Raw genomic sequence first — 18,705 nt, forward strand, 5'->3', positions numbered from 1 at the left:
CTCCTACGTATATAATAGTGGTGGAATATATGTGGGGGGAAGGGGTGCTAGAAGTATGTTATTATATTAGGGAGCCATTTTTTAAAGGAGAACAATTATAATGTGGCAATTAACCTCTAGTTTTATATATTATAGATACTGGATAGGTTACATGAATTGTTTCGCCAGTGGTTTTAAATAGAGAGCATTTATATATTATCTAGACTCTCTAGTTTTAACTTAAAAGTATTAGGTAGATATATTTGTACCATGAGTGGTATACACAGATTATGAAGTGTTAAAGATACAGAATATAACTTAAATGGTTACTTATCACTTTATCAGTCATCCACGATTCAAAACCATAATTTTTTGGTCCATGTATCTAGTTATTTATTATACATATTATAACATTGATTATGAATACTACTATATACTAGTATTTATAATTAATGATATTAGATATATTGATTTCATTGACACATCAGATGGTTCGAGATGTGACAAATTGCCCCTTCACCTCCCAGGCCGATCCATCGCTGCCGGATGTACCTACATTTTAGGATATGAATAGATATGCACTTATGAATAATATTTATATTTTTGTCATCAAGATAAGTCGGAACCTCCTAAACTAAATATTTATTATAGTAAATACCATTCAGGAAAATATTTATGTGTCGTCATAAAAATGATTTTGACCATTTGATAGGCCCCTATAAAAAAATCCTAATCGTTCGAACGATCAACGGTGTATCATAATTTAGCTGGTGTGTAGGCATATGCGACTTGTCACTTGTATAAGTGGATTAGGATTTGTAGATCTGAAGATGAATTTTTACGATCATAATATTATATTAGGTATAACTGCTGCGAACCATCATCGTGACCATAGTTAATATTATTATGGGACGTTACCGACATTCAGCAATAGCCAATATTGTAATATTTTAATGAATAATTATTTCCGATCGCCATCGTATAATAAGGCTTTACGGTTTATAATATATTATTATTACCTATTATTTCATAATATAATCGTTTTAACATATACGGACGAGTGACGTCGATGGACGATGACGAGCGGATGAGGTATCTACCTACCTATTTATACGTATATTATTCTAAATTCGTACACATGACGACGACGCTGCCACAATGAATCACTATAAAATCATCACTCGTCAATAACGATAATAATAATGCTAGTAAAATAGTAAATAGTAGGTAATAATAATAATAATAATAGTACTAGTAGTAATAATAATAGTAATAGTAGTAATAATAATAATAATAATAATAATAATAATAGTAGTAGTAATAATAATAATAATAATAATAATAATAATAATAATAATAATAATAATAATAATAATAATAGTAGTAGTAATAATAATAATAATAATAATAATAATAATAATAATAGTTATAGTAGTAGTAATAATAATAGTAATAATAACAATAATAATAATAATAATAATAATAATAATAACAACAACAACAACATATTAACAACCGGGTTAAATATTACCGTACCGGCCGCGGCCGCCCGGTATTATTGTGCTGGTCGCACGGTATTTATTGGTATTGTTTTAGAGATTTTGGGCCGGGGGGGAGGACTCAACTGTGGATTCGTCGCGAAAGGACGTGATAAACCATGATTACGTTATCATATTTATTGTTGATCTCAAGTAGACTCACGTCGTGTCGTTACGTTACCATTGGCAAACCGCGGCAGTGAGTTTTCTAATTTGTGGCGTCTGCGATGTGCTTTCGTCGGCACCGTTAAACCGACGAAATCTTCCGCTGGACACATCCGATAGCCGTACCCTACCTTGGAGGTCGCCGGACGGATTTTTCGTAATGTGTCGCGCGCCTTGTCCCGAATCGTCTGACGGCGAAAAGACAGGTCGAGCGTACAGCAACAATAACCGTCGCCCGGGAACATTCTAGGGCACTCGGCGGCAAAGGCACGGTGACCGCCATCACTATCGTTCGTCACTGGTGAGTGCAATAACATTGTCCGTGTTTTTTTAACGAAATGGTTTACACCACAGACACCGCCACCTGTCAGACGGGTAGCAGTGTAAGGGGCTTTCTGTGCCGTGCCATGACTAAGTAAATAGTTATTTGGCCATGTGCCTTGCCACTCGGCTGTCTGTGGAGGACGCGTTTTTTGTTGACTAATCTGCGGAAAAGTGATACAACTCGATATCATTTTTACTCATTGGATTCCTGTTTGCAATCGACAAACACTCAACAAATTGACCGTTATCATGTTTGTTTTCAGAAACTCTACTACAATGCCTTTAAAACTATTGCGTCTAAAAAAGAGTCGACAGTACAATGTCGTCTCCAAATCTCTGTATGTGATTTGTGTTGAACTCCTAGACAGCACATCCATAGAATGTACCCTATCGGCAGAAAGCGTCGGTCAAGAATGCCTAGACAGTGTATGCCAAAGACTCGGATTACATCAGGTTATTGTTTGCACTTTACTTAAAATTATTAAATTTTTGTGATTTCAATGTGTTTTTAATTTGTTTATAGCCGGAGATCCTAGGGTTGCGTTACATATCTCGAGCTAGAAATCCACGATGGGTTGATTTAAGTCGACCATTAAAAAGGCAATTGGACAAATACGCGAGTCATTTTAGCCTGTATTTGAGAGTCATGTACTTTATTACTAATGTATCTTTTATAAAGGACGAAATGACTAGGTTAGTATGTAATTTCCATATTTTTAATACAATATTGTAAATTGTATAAAATTAAATTGTACCTATAATAGTATGAAAATCCTCTCTGTATGACCGTAGTTACCTAATTAAAAAGGATTTTTATTCTTTATAACCGGATTACTTTCAACTATCAATACACAGCATACAATTTTTTTTCATTTGTATTGTGTATGACATCCTCAGTCTATATTTTAAAATATATATTAAAAATTGCTTAGGTACTGTGTTAACCCTTTGGTGAGTATTGACATATTATACATATATACGTTTTAATTTCCATGTTCTATTTTTATTTTATAGGGTTTTACCTTATGAACAACATAACCCATTTAGGACGTATTTATACATTATTGCTAAAATATGCAAGGCTGGGCATTAACGAGTTAAAAAGTTAAAGTTAAGCTAAAAAATTAATTTAATTTAAACTTTAACTTAACTAGTTACTTTTGGCTATCCATTAACTTAACTATTAATTTACTAAATTTCTTTCTTAATTAACGTGAAATTAACGAGTTTATTTTTCATTTAAAGAAGTTAGTTAAGTTAATTAATTTGTTTTTAATTTTATAATATTTCATTATTTCAGTTTATTTCGTTTTAATGTCAAAAAATATGTATCGTAAATTGTTTAAAGTTTAAAACTGATATCATTCAAATCTAACTTATATCGAAACACTGTATGAAGTATTAACACTATATCCTATAATTTAGTTTTGGGTTGGAAAAAAATTAAGTACGTTAGCGTTGTATAAACAAATTAACTTTTTTTTAACTTAATAAAAAGTTAACAAAAAGTGTGTATTAACTTTTAACTTAACTGAGTTAACCTATAGTTAAATTAACTTTTAACTTTTTGATATTGGTGCATATTAAAAAAAATCATTAACTTGCCTAGCCTTGAAAATATGGTGATAAAAGCAAAATGTAAATATACGGCAATGCGCTGAAATTAAAATTTTTTTTTTTCCATTCCAAATCGTCACTGAGTAACGCTGTATATTCTTAATTCTCTCATCAAAGGGTTAATGGTCAATGATCATAAATTATAATAATATGTGTTTGTTATTTTTATTATTATTGTTAAGGATGAATTACATATTTTATTGGTTAGTAATAAGAATACAAAATGGAAATCATAAAATAATTATAAAGTAAATCAAACGATAACATTCACTTAAAGAGAGTATAAAATAGGTATAGCTTGACATTAAAACTATCTGAGCAAAGCAGATCCAACAATATTATCATAAACATAGATTTGTCGTTTGTTTTTTATTTGTTACTGGTCGAGGTACTAGTGCAATTACATAGATGTACATTTGTGTTGAAACCGCATTAAACATAATATTAACTATTTACATTATCCATCTAGACTTTATTTTATTTATATTATTAGGTAGGGATAACATTTTGAATTTGAATATTGTTATATATCGTCAGGGCCGGATTGGTTAGGAGAGCTACCGAGAAAATCTCGGTAGGCCAGTCGTATGACTGGGAGTGAAAAAAAAATCATGTTTAAAATACGATTGGTCATCTATCAGCTCGTAATAATTTTAGACTTAATTTTGGGACAGTGAATATTTAAATGGGCAGCGTAGAAGTGAACATTTTGATGGGCCGATACATACCAATCCGGCCCTGTTTATCGGTATCAATGAATTCTCAGGATTTTTAATGTAGTAGGCTGGAAAAAAATCTGTGCTCACTTAACATATACGATAAAACAGAATAAATATGCAATAGCATACAAATCTGCAGTCTACTACTAATATTTTATTATATTTTAGGACCCGTAGAAAAGTTGAAAATTTTTATGTTTAGTTTAAATTAAATTAATAGAAACTAGGTAGTTTAAACTAAACTTAATATATGTTTAATAACTATTGATATTTTATGAAAGACAAGCAGGAAAGTTATTAAATAGATAAAAATGGTCTGAAATATAAATTTAAATAAAACATTTTACATATCAAAAAAAATCTTGGCCATAGTTTAATTAATTAGTTTTAATTTTAATGATTATTTAGTTACACCTTGCCTATTATTAACTCTAATTTTATTAAATATATTTTGATTCTAAGTATTATTTATCTGTGTTCGATAAATAAAATTTATATTTTTTAATTGTTTTTTATAATTCAATATTATAGTTTATGTATAATTTATAAGCTCTTTAATAGTTATTCTTTTATGGTAGTACTTAGTAGAAATAAACAACAATGTACAACAAATATTGTATTATTCAGATAAAATTGTTTGTATTTATATACAGCCATTTCATATTTAGGTACTTGTAAGTTGTAGTTCAATACACTTGAAATAATAAGATTATCTATAATGTTATTTATTAAACATGCACTTTAAAAATATTAAATGTTTCTCACTGTAAAGATAATTAATACCATGAGCTCTAATTAATTTTTAAATTAAGACTCAAATCCAAATTAATAATCAAATATGCATTAATAGTTTTGAAATTTGAATTTATCATTCCATCTGAACATAAAGAATTCACATTAATATCAGATAGAGTTATAACTTTTATTTCACTGGTACCTATATAGGATAAATAGTTGACAAATAATTTTTTAAATATATTTTCGTTATAATTTAATGCTTGAATGGAAATTGGAAAGTAAATAATCAATATTTAGTATGTATATAAATGTTATGTGCAATGTACACGCTACCTGATTAATTTGGTCCTGCCTGGGCAATTTTAATAGTAAATAAAAACAAATTATTTTTTGTGCAATATTTTTTATTAAATTTATTGTTTCTAATAAATAATAACTATACCGGTTGATTCTTTTATCAAAGAACACTCATTATTTCAAAAAGTGTAGATTTTTTTTGAAAATATTGTTTTACATAGTTTCAAGTCGCTTATAGAACAACGTTTTTACTAAAATATTATATTTTTAAATATTTTTTATCCTTATAATTTTTTAGATTTTTTATGTTTTTTAATGACAACATAGGGTTTTTATTTTATATTCCAAAGCAGAATATTTTTATTAGTATTTATTTTGATACATGAAAATCGAATTTGGGGTGAGTAGCTTATGAGTTATAAATATTTAAAGTTTTGATGAGCGGTGAAGTGGACAAACATTTCGCAGGGTAACCCTGTACCACTCTACTCCGCTCATCTAAACTTAAATTTAATAAAAAAGTTGTTTTGTAAGCGACTTGAAACTATGTAAAAAAATATTTTCAAAAAAATCTACACTTTTTGAAATAATGAGTATTCTTTGATAAAAGAATCACCCGGTATAATATTGATGGAAAAACCAAAATAAAATTATTAACTTATTATTACTCATTTATTATTTTGAATATTTTAAACCAAATAATAAAATAATGATAATAATTATTAATTATATACCTAATATTGATGGCTAGCAACACCATTAGATATAAATAAATACATTTTTCGTTTATTATATTAAGATTAATTAGAATTTTATTGTTACTTATTTATTTGTACATTATTTATTATAGTGGCATTTAGAATTGTGAAGTCTGTCTGCTTTCCTGCATTTGCATTTACTTATTTTACAAAGCTGCTTGCAAGTGTATTGATCATCCATCAATATTAGGTTTATAATGATATTATTATCATAATTATATTTGTTTTAAAATATTCAGAACATAATAATTAGGTATTAAAATATAATTATAATTAGAGATGGGCCAATACTAGAACCAATACTTGATATCGGTGGTATCGGTTTTTTTTTTACACCAATATTTGAAATAATACCAAATAAAACCAACCAAATCAATCAGCATATTGGCATTGATTATAAATTTATAAATGTAAAATCAATGAAAAATTACAAAACATTTCTATCATTGGGTACCGGGTTTAGCTGATATCGGTTGGTAGTATCGGTTCATGGCTTATACCGTAAATGTTGGTTTTCTAATATATCGGTAATTGTTAGCATATATCAGAATATCAGCTATGGGTAAAAAGTAGTATCGGCCTATCCCTCAGTTTATAATTAATATTAAAACTATTTTTTTTTGTTTTTTTCATCAACATTATGTAATTATTAGTAATAATAGATATAAAGAAAATACTGTACCAAAAATAATTTATTTATATTCGTGGTTAAAATGCCCGGACAGGAACAAATTTACCGGGCATGTGTACATTGCCCGTAATATATACGTTAGGTATATAATATATTAAGTATAAAGAGTAAAAATATATTATAAATTTATAATTAAATAATAATAAAAAAAAAGTTGATTACATTAGATATTTAGAAATTGTAAATTTTCACTTTAAATTATATTTATAAAACTATAATATATCTATTATTATATTACAAATTTAATCAAATTTGTAAAGTTTATACGCTAAGAGCAATTCTTGTGTCTTGTGGAAAGCGTAAATTAGTTTTCCTTTTTTCATAACGTGGAACACTCATATATTAGTCTCGGTCTTTAGCATGACTGTTAATAATTCATGGTGTCATTTAAAAGTGTTAATGAACTAATTTTGTACTGAATAGTCCCAAGATTTTTAAATTGCTTAATTATCATGCTTTATGGTTTTTATTATTATTAACATACTGGTACCTAATGGCTAATACCTATATATATTTTATAAGTTGCATTGATAGTAATAATTTTTCTTAATAATTAACTCAGCACTTTATCTATTTTTCTTTTTTTTCTTTAAATATATTTACAATCTATACACAAATTAAGTACAATAAGTATTTTTGATTTAGATTACAATACATACATAGCGAGACTGACAGATTGGGAGAGCACTCAGATTTAATACTTGATCTATAAATCAAATTTGTTTATAACAATGTTAAACTGATATTTATTGTAATTTTATATCAGTTATATTACCTATATTCATTTTGTAATTTTGTGAATTCTAAATAAAAACAAAACAATAATCTAAAATGGATGTAGGCATAGGTAGGCGAACATGTTCCACTCTCCCTATTCAATAATTTTTACGAAATATAAATGTTTATTTCAATATGTTGTTAGTTTATAGTTCATCTAGTTGCAATAGTCTAATTACTATTGTTTTGATTATATTTTATCTGAGCAGTATGAATAAGTGGAATAAAAATTTGCCGTGTTAGTAATTATTAGGGCTCTGATTTAAATGCTCTAAAAGTATCAAAAAAATGCCTTTTCAAAAAATACATTTATGACCTAAAAACTTTTTAAAAAATGCTCTTAAAATATGAAAAACTGCATTTACAATGTAAAATTGTGTAGGAACGTTTATAAATATAAAAAGATGAGTAAAAAATTATATTTGTATTACACTGTAGTACTATACTACCCTTTAATACTCCAATAAAAGTTGTATACAATGAAATTGGCTAATTGGTTGGCGTGACATTAAGATAAATTTCAGCCTTGTTAGGTTAGGTCTTAGTGTAGATTACTTATATTATATAGTTCAAATGAAAATTATTTGTATTATAAAGTAGGTAGGTACTATGTATCTGTTATTGTGTATATTTCAATGAAGTCAATTTTTTTATTTAATACGAGAAATATTCCAATAATTAATAAACGTAATAAATGCCCCAAATGGTATAAAATCTGCTAAAAGTGCAAAAAATATTGTGGTTACAAGTAAAGCTACTTAAGACATTAAAAAAAAAGATGTAAATGCATTGAATTCCAAGCCCTAGTAATTAATATATGTATTTACTTATTTTATTTTAATGTCTAGCTTAAGAAAATTTATAAAACAAAAATGTATTTATACATAATATATAATATTTTATATGCATATTATGTGTGAAATTAAGAAATGTATCTTTATAAATGCAGTATGTCTACTGTTGTTAACTCATAGTAAATCATTTTACTGATAAGTATTTATTATATTAAGTATAATATATATGCTTACATTTTTAATTATTTCATGGCTATAATGTTTAGGTATCATTTTTTTCTTCAATTGAAAATGGATGTTATTGAAGGTCGTATTCTGTGTGATGCTGATCAAGCAGTATTACTTGCTAGTTATAGCATGCAAGGTAGTTTAAAACATACAAGACAAACATTAATCACATACAATTACAAATGTAATATACACAATTTAATTTATACATTTTTTTTTTAAATATACATAGCCGAGTTTGGGGATCATGATTTAGAAAAACATACATCTGAATATCTCAAAGATTTTCAACTTTTTCCAAAGGTACGAGTTTAGTTGAGAAATTGATATTTTTTATTTGCTTAGTCAATTAATATTACTAGAAAACAAGTTAAAATTAAAAATGTTAAAAGTGCTCTGGGATTTATTACTTGTGTTAAACTAATTAAATTTTGTTTTGTTAATATGTAGCAACTAATAGCAATACAAGGGCGTCTGGAAAGTCTCACAGAAGCTGTTATCTGCCAACATTTGGCTTTAGCAGGCTTACCCCAAGGGACTGCTGAAGAGTATTATATTATTGCAGCACAACAACTAGAAGGATATGGACAGGAAAAATTTCTAGCTAAAGTATATTACAGAATATTTATTATTCATATTATTTGAATTCAGTAATGGTTTAATTTTGATTAATGTTTTAATATAAATTATTTTATGGTAATTTAGGATGATAATTCTACTGAAGTGACTCTTGCAGTTAGTCTCAGAGGTGTAACAATTCAAAACCAAAACAGAAATACAATATTTCACCAGTGAGTATTAAGCATTTTTTTTTATATATATTTAATATTATAATAAAATGTCATTACTGTTATTTTTATTAGATGGGAGGATATAGCAAATGTTATAAATCATAAACGGTATTTTAGCATAGAAGAACAACATGAGAATTTTATACAGTTTCAGTTTAATGATGTTGAAACTGCTAAATATGTTTGGAACATGTGTGTTTTGCAGGTAAACTATTATTTTTAAGTAAAACTATCATTGTTCATTCATTTGTGTGAAGTTGTTTTTTACTAATTATTGTTATTATATGTTTATAATTTAGCACATGTTTTATGGGCTACATGAAAAAATTGATCAAACCGGTGACAACAAGGCTGACATAATGAGAAAAAATTTAAAATCTCATTTTGACGTAAGCAGTCTGAAATATTATATATATAAGATAAATTGATGTATTAACAATCATATATATATTTGTACTTTAGAATAATATAGAGAGCAGTAGAGAAGAATTAGATACCGTTGATGCTAAAGAATCAGGCATGATAAGAGGTTCATTTCCTTTTAATGGAGTTCGTGCTCAATCAACATCTTGTTTAGATTTGTCCTCTTCACAAGCAAGTGAAAAAGCACGATTGGAAAAAAATGGACACAAATCTATGTAAGTAAAGAAAAATTATAGTGATGATTTTGTTATAGAATTTATAATTACATCTTCTAGCGGATTTAAATTATAGAGTTATAAAGTTTATTTTTACATTTTTAACAGATCTAAATTGCCATCATACAGATTGGCCCCAGATTATGAAACTGCGGTTCAACGTAAATATTCGCAAGGAGACTATTACAATCCGACTCCAAATTTAATTCCTACAACTTCTATAAGTCATCAAAATATAAATCTTCATCAGGTAAGATTGTACAACAAAATATTTGGACATATTAAATTAAATTTACCTATATTTTTTTGTGTTGGAGATGTCTAAGACTGACTAACAGTATTTGTGAATACACATTTAAACTTGCATTAAAACTTTGAACTGGGGGACGAGGTGGCCGAGCGGTCTAACGCGACGGATTCGGCACAGCCGGTCCGAGTTCGATCCTCGACCACTGGGCGGCATTTTTCTCCGTGCCAGTCACGGTGTCCGGAGAACAAGTGCCGCTATCCCCCCACCCCGGGGCACGGCAGAAACCTACGGGTGCCCCATTAGAAATTCTGCCAAACACAACACACGTGTATCAACCTACCCAATATAAAAAAACCCACAGTGCCCTCCCCACACCACACCCAATGGCCTATGTTGTCGCGGGTTACCCTATAAAAAAAAAAAAAAAACTTTGAACTTTTATTTATTAGGCTTTTAATAATTCAATTTAAAAATATCTACTATTTTATTTATTTATGTGATAATCGTAATGTTACTAAATGTAATATTATCATTGATTATAATTTATAAATATTATTATTATTATAATCAACATTAATATAATTATAATAATTATAGTAATAACTAAATAACTATAATAATTATCACACAATTATTGTGTAAATTAAGAAAAACATAACAAGGAATATAAATCGGCATTTGGCGTGCAGAGAATTTTATTACACAATGTTTTGGCCAAGTTCGGTCGGCATGCGTCATGCTCCCGTGGTTGAGCATTTTGTATTTTATGTTTATATAATTACCTACACTTAACTATACATTTTACTATCACTAAAAAATTTTCAAAATAATTTATCTCATGTTGAACTATTTATAGGCATATGCAATTTTTGTTTGGTTAAAAAACTTGAAATGGAATACAATAGGCTCTTCCTTGTAAGTTGTTTTTAGTGGAAATAAAAAAAAATATAAGCATAAATCTACAATAGTTCAAAAACTCACGAAAATTTCCAAATTATTTTGATTTAGAAATTTATAAAAATGGTCTGATTTGAAAATTGAATACAAGATTTCTCATAAGTTTGTCTACTGTTATAAATAAAAAGTACTGGAAAGTCAAATTAAATTTTTATGAGCGTTTGACGTTACATTTTTTATAAAATTGGATATTCACTCCATTTCTCATGGAGAGATTTTCTTATCAGATTAAAAACGAACAACCATAGATGCTTGAAATTTACACCATTGTGTTTTATAATTTTCTATACTTGACAAAATATTCAAAATATTTTGACTTGTTTTGAGCTGTTTACGGCATCATAAATTAAATAATTTTTTCTTTCTTTAAATATCAATACAATTTTATTTGTTGGATTGAAAAGTTAGAAAATTTAATTCAAGGCTCCCCACATATTGTTACAATAACAGTTTAAAAATATTCAAAATACGTATGCAAGACTTTATTTTATAAGCATTTAAAGTTCAAATTTCTTCAAAATGTATCATATGTACAATCATATTTGTGAAAATGTACAAATTATTTTGCAGTTAAAAATGTATAAAATGTCTAATTTTTATTGCTAAGGATTGAAAATTGAAAATAAGGTTCCACTTAAGTAGTTCATACTGTAACCAAAAAATCTAAAAATTATATAAAGTTTTTTTTTAGTTATTTGATATTCAAGTTAGGACGAAATAAGATATTTAAACGAAGAAAAACAATTTTATTTTTGTGTTGTAATTTAAAAATATTATTTGTGGGTACTTGAAACTTCTAAATTAATTATATACAAGTAATATAATTTAACTTACCAGCTACCGTATTACAGGGGCGTCATTTCAGTTTTAAAATAGGGCCATGTTGGAGTAATTTCTAACATTACTATTAGGGATGAAAAATAATTTATATTTTAAGTGATAACACTGATAGAAGTATAATACTATTATTCATTAATATACATTTTCTTTCTATATCTTAAATATCTGAGTATATCTATGTATATCTCTTTATTTATAAAATATTTCTATCTTATATTAATTATTTCAATATTTAACTGATACATCAGGCCTTGGCGCCAGCATGAAATTAAGGCAGGCAAATATGATACGGCAAAAAATAGGGCCACCAATGTATACCCTGCAATACCCCAAATAGCGCACCTGTCATATTAATTATAACATAAAATATCCTTAGCTGACAAACTGTCTCTGCTCAGAATCATTTTTCGTATATAATGATATTATATTATTGAATTCAAATTTAACACCACCCATTACAGTGACTCACTGTAACATACTCTATGTACAGCAGAGCGGCACCCACTTATTGGCTTTTTTGCATTTGGAGTCGAAAAATTGTATATTTTAAGTCGATACATTTTTAATCACAATATATAATACCTCCTCCCATTCATTTTTGGTAGTGCCGGTCCTGTACATAAAAGTTTATATTTATTAACAATCCTACATTTTTTGTGTTGTTTTACATTAGCTGTTTCTAATAATAATAATACATTCTATGTTTCAATTAGTGTAGTCATAAAATGTCAGTCATTTTTGATATACGAAGAATTGTTAACTTGTAGGTCAAAGGTTTTTTTATTTGCCAAATTGAAATATATTAAGAAATGTTCCAATAATTATAATTTATACTATCTATCATATTATTTATTAATCAGATCACTAAAGCTACTATACATGATCATAAATTAATAATTATAATACTTATATTTGTTATTATAAGGTAGTATATTGCTATTTTTCATTCTCTTAAGTAATTTAACCATCTAACTATTCTAATCAGACAGGCATTTTTGATTACAGTTATCATTTTATCATAATGGATTCAATAGTATAATCATAAATAATAAGTCTATAGTCTATAGTATTATAATAATAATATAAAATAAATTTGATTCTATATTTTGCTTACAATAAGCATGCTTAACTTTTTGATCAAACATAACATATTAATTAATTTCTCGTTCTTAAGTTATAGGTATACCACGGGGTAGGTTATTCTTATAATGAAACTAACTTGTGGGTTTTTTAAATTGATACAAAATAAATACACCAGTCAAGTTTTAAATTATAAATTAAAATATATTAACAGAAACCTATGAGACAAGTATTACCTTAAAAAGTATAATCCTTAATTTTTTAACTAATTTTATATATTTTTACAAAGATAATATTCAAGTACAAAATTATTTTATCAGAATGTTTTTTTTAAAAATATTTTAGGACTTTTATTGAAAAACTTCCCAAAGTTATCATTAATGTAGTTAATTAGTAGTAATATTTAATTTATATGCTTGCAAGGATACATATTATAATTAGTGCCATATGAAATATACTAAAATTTTGATTTTCATATGTATCTATGTGATTAATTATTATTATTTTTTTTATTTTTTTTAGTACAACAATGATTATAAGCAATTTCCTGATGTCACTCAAGTGAACATAGTATCACCTGTTCATCCCATTCATGGGTGTGTACCTATAATTATTATTAGTCGTGTCACACTTCATAAAAGCATAATAATGGTATTATAATACTGGTATTCATTGAAATATTTTCAGAAAAACATCAGAATTAGATATTTCAGTTCAGGACACTGAATACATACAAATATTCAAACCACCGCCGCCTTATCCAATTAGTTATAGCACACCTGATTTAGCAAGAGCGTGTCCATTAGGGTACACTCAAAATCTAGTAAGTTTTTATTTAATTTACTCCTTTAGTTTTTTAATAATATATATTTATTATTATTTAGATTAATATATATTTATTACTTTCTAGGTAAGTGGTTCAAGTCCTGATCTTTTGTCATCTAGAGGTCATAATTGCCAGATTGTCCCAAATCGTTACAACGCTTCTCATATGTTGACAAATTCCGATACACACAGGACTTACACAAATTTAAACGCGTTGCTTGAACCAAAAAAGGTTTATTTTTTTTCTTTAAAAACTGCTTTGGTTCAGTAAATAGTTATCACTTATCTATTTTTCTTAAAGAATTTAGATGAATTTCGCACGGGTTTTAATGGAAACAATATGATGTACTATATGGGTCAACATGGTCCTATTTTAAATCAACCAATAACTAGTATGATTGTAAATGAAAGGCCACATAATTGCAGTGCAGGTAAGTTTTTACTCTATAAAATAACTAACCACAACAGGATATCTAGGTATAATTTTTAATAACATAAAATCCAGTAGTAATATACAATAAAATGTTCTCATTTAATAATATAAAATTATTACTTCATAGTTGTTTTTGAAAAGGTTATTTATTTTCATATAATTGAATGAAATAAAGTTAAAAATGACCAAAATAAATCAATCATTGTTGGAATTTTTCACTCAGTAAATAATAAATATAATGACAGTTGATCACATAATATATTCAACATTATATTTATTTTGTCCCAAAAGTCACATTGTGTGATACAGAATATTTGGGATAAACCGTATATTTAAAACTATTAAAGACTTAAATTACAACATAAACGATAATGATAACATTTTGAATAAAATTATCTTATGATATTTACCAGAAAATTACATTAATATTCTGGATTTTCAGTTAATAATACATTTTTCTTACTACCAACTCCAAACTTCAAAAGCACGATCAAGAATTTCTAATTTGTCGATAATTTAATAGTTCTAGGTAAATGTACTGAACCTATTTATGAAAACGTACCGTTGCCGTGGAATTCTAAAGATGTTCGAAGCCGTGCAGCTGGTGCACAAGTAGCTTCTGAGATCAAATCACCTATTAGTAAGGTGCCTCATCAAGTGCAGCCAGTGAAGGAAGAAATTACTGTTGAAAAACAAAAACACGAAGTTATGCCAATAAAAAACAACACTTTGGATATAAGCAGTAGTTCTAATGTATCATCACAAGTAGTTTCAACGTCAATTATTCATTCAGCAGAACAGTCCTTTGGTAAATATAATATTAGTATTAAATTGTAGACAATAGTGTATATTTATGTTAATTAAATAAAAATTTACCTTTCTTATTTCCTGTACTAATTTTTAGATTCTTCAAATCAAAGTAGTAGCAGCGGAACATTAAAAAAAGAAGGAAGGAGTAAAAATCGCCGAAAGTGGGCAGGTTTGTTGAGTGGTGCAGTGAAAAGTAAAACATTGAACAGAAATGGTGACGTAAGTGTGGAGGAATTTAACAAACGTCATTCTACTGTTCCACGACTTCCTATACCTTCAACTATTTCTAAAGACACTATGGTATGTACTATGTACTATGTACTATGTAGAATGTAGATTATAATTAATTTATATTTTTACAACTACAACCAATTCTAATTTGTATTTTAAAATTTTAGTGCCAAATCTTAGAGCATAAATTAGGAGACACACAGTTATTTCATGAATTTGATAAAATTACAAAAGTTAAACCAAATGCAGAATTTTCTACAGCTTTTGTATTAGAAAATTATTCAAGGAATAGGTATTTATTTTGCTTATTTTTTTTTTGTTGATTACTTATTCATAAACATATTTACATAGACACAAGGATATTCTACCTTATGAAGAAAATCGTGTCCGTCTATCACCGAGTAAAGAAAATCGATTTGGATATATCAATGCATCTCATATTACCGTGAGTTAGATTATTTTGTATTTTTAACAATTATCAGTTAAATCATTAATTTTTAAATTTTGAATGTTTATGTTATCAGGCATCAGTGGGAAACGAACAGAGATTTTACATAGCTACACAGACACCATTGCCAAGTACGGTGAATCATTTTTGGCAAATGGTATGGGAGGCTGGAGTACACCTTGTCCTTGATTTGTCCCTACCTAAAATCAATTCTATAGATGAAAATTATGGAAAATACTTTCCAACAGTTGCTGATCATTCTGTACAATTTGGGGAGGTAAGTGTATTGTTTTTTTCAACCTTATTAATTATTAATACTTAATGTTGCAACTGGTTAATTTTATCAACTTTTATTTTAGTATCATGTGTGGTTACAATTTACACAGGAGACTGGTCATTGTGTCACTAGTAAATTAAAATTGCAACACAACTCATCTAGAAGATCAAGAAGTGTCTGGCATTTACGGTATGATCAATGGGTAGAGCAGGATTGTCCGACAGATGTTTCACATTTTCTTGGTTAGTGATAGTCATTAGTAGAATCAAGAAAACTAGAATAAGGAGACTATACTTTGTTTAGAAAGGAACATCCCTAAACAATTAAATTAGTTACAAAATTAAAAGTCCACAATCTATGCATGGTCAGTTTTGTTGTTACTTTAAACCACATAGTATAGGAATTATTTGCGTTTTCATTACTTATTTGTGTAAATCATTAAATTTAACATTCCATTGTTAATTGTTATTTCATTTGATGTACTGGATAAATTAGTATGACATAATAATACAATTTTGAATATACAATATATATTCTGTTCACTGTATTAATTCAGTATTGTTTTTAATTTAATTTTACACAAAGTGAATAATAAAATGTAGATGAAGACAAGTACATACACGGCATACATACTTTGTATGAAAGCATAATTTTACATGTTACACAACTTATAATGTAATGGGGCATGGTTCAAAATATTACCTGTGTTTTCCAAAAAAAATTTAAAAAAACATTAATAATTCCAATATTACAAGGGTAAAGGAGGAGAGCAACAGATGTGTCCGCAGCTTGTGGCTGTCTAACTGTGCGCCTCATCTCATGGTTTTTCAAGTGGGAGGTTTGGTCTCCTAAATCTAGTTTTTTGAGTAGCATACATAGTTCAAATAACTAAATGTATTTGTTGTCAATAGGTTTCTTGGAAGAAATGAGTTCAGTGCGTGAACACACAATCACAGAAATACCAACTGGACAAAATCGTAATCCACCGATTCTTGTCCATTGCAGTACAGGAGTGGGTAGAACTGGCCTTACAGTATTAACTGATCTTCTACTATACACACTAGATCACAATCAGGTATGAGTTAATTTTGAAATTGAGATAATATAATTAATATACCTTATATTTTCTTATTTTCTTATGTAAGCGATAATGAAAATAAAAATTTGTAGATTAATATTTTATTTAAAAAACTTAATTGGAAATGTCAATAACTAATAAAATCAGATTATATTATATCCTAATTTATTGTACTATGATAAAATAATTATTAATTAATGTGTTTTTTTAGGAATTGGACATACCTAAAACCATATTACTGGCTCGACACCAACGCATGTTGTTTGTGGAAACAGTTGCTCAATACAAATTTGTACATTCATTGCTCATTTACTATTTGAAAAATTCACGTCTCATTTAGTCAAAACTATGAGTACAGTATGATTGTTATGCTCAAAATACCAGTAAACAATACAGGGTCAACATGTTAAATATTGATTAAATATATAAGTTTGTGTGTGTGTATGTGTGTGTACCCAAATAGAAATAGAAAATGACATCCATAAAAGAACAAAACATTTTACAGTATTTTATAATAGTGCAAATAATACAATCAATATTAAAAATAAATACAAATATTATATTTATATTTATTTTTATTGATGTCAGTAATTTTTTTTTTAGAATGAATTTAGTTCATTAACAAATATTTTATTCCTTTAACAGTAGTAATGTACTTGTTTTATTTTACAAAAAATGTTTGCTACATTAACTTAGTATTACATATTATTATTGTTTAATTTCAGTATACTAAGAAATAAGAATATAATTCTTAATTTTATAAGTCAATGTCTTAAGGGCATAAATCAAGTATTAAATCCTTACAAATGTTAAGATATTAGTTTAATTTAATTATAAATTATTGTTTACAACTTAACATGCACTATGTATTTATAATTATCTTTAAATGAAGTATTATATATTATTTATTATTTATATATGTTATGTAACAGTAACATGCATTTATCATGATGCCGGCCATGATTATGTACGCCCCTAGTGGTCAGTTATATTATTGAAAAAAAAAAACATTAATTTTATTTTTTAAGAACAAATTTTTTTCTATTTTACTACTATTTCGGTATTAATAATTTAATTATTGTTAAATGTTGATTTGTCGATACTATACATTTGTTATAATTATTTAACTTTGTTAACAGCATAATATTTTATACAAATAAATGATGATTTTTGTAACATTACTCAACAATAACCAAGGTTTTACAACATTTAAATGTAGTGTAGTCGAGCAGTTCACCATCCAACACGACCATTAGCTTGTAACAAATTAGGGCTGGTTGCTGAATGTCGGTTCACCATTATAAGCTTAAGGGGGGCTTTTGGGGCTAAGGTTCGGGATGTCCTCAAAGTAAGCCCGCACAATAAGTCAGGCAGGTCTGTCATCATTAGAGACCGCCTGCAATTAGTATGGGTACTATATAA

At 27.4% G+C, this 18,705-nt stretch overlaps 1 protein-coding gene across 1 annotated transcript; it reads left to right on the forward strand.

The window, feature by feature from the left end:
- Nucleotides 1–1,644: 1,644 nt before the first annotated feature.
- On the forward strand, nt 1,645–18,475 carry LOC132941360 (tyrosine-protein phosphatase non-receptor type 21). The gene is made up of 23 exons (XM_061009386.1): nt 1,645–1,983; nt 2,270–2,459; nt 2,530–2,699; nt 8,664–8,761; nt 8,858–8,928; nt 9,076–9,234; nt 9,331–9,416; nt 9,489–9,621; nt 9,716–9,805; nt 9,879–10,054; nt 10,163–10,304; nt 13,704–13,777; nt 13,869–14,004; nt 14,092–14,238; nt 14,308–14,437; nt 14,963–15,247; nt 15,344–15,549; nt 15,648–15,772; nt 15,832–15,925; nt 16,005–16,205; nt 16,288–16,447; nt 17,117–17,280; nt 17,495–18,475. Exons 2-23 carry the CDS (start codon nt 2,283–2,285, stop codon nt 17,621–17,623), a joined length of 3,153 nt encoding a protein of 1,050 aa, XP_060865369.1. The 5' UTR covers nt 1,645–1,983; nt 2,270–2,282; the 3' UTR covers nt 17,624–18,475.
- Nucleotides 18,476–18,705: the final 230 nt, after the last annotated feature.

Source organism: Metopolophium dirhodum, chromosome 3, assembly GCF_019925205.1.
Source record: "Metopolophium dirhodum isolate CAU chromosome 3, ASM1992520v1, whole genome shotgun sequence".
NCBI classification, from domain to species: Eukaryota; Metazoa; Arthropoda; class Insecta; order Hemiptera; family Aphididae; genus Metopolophium; species Metopolophium dirhodum.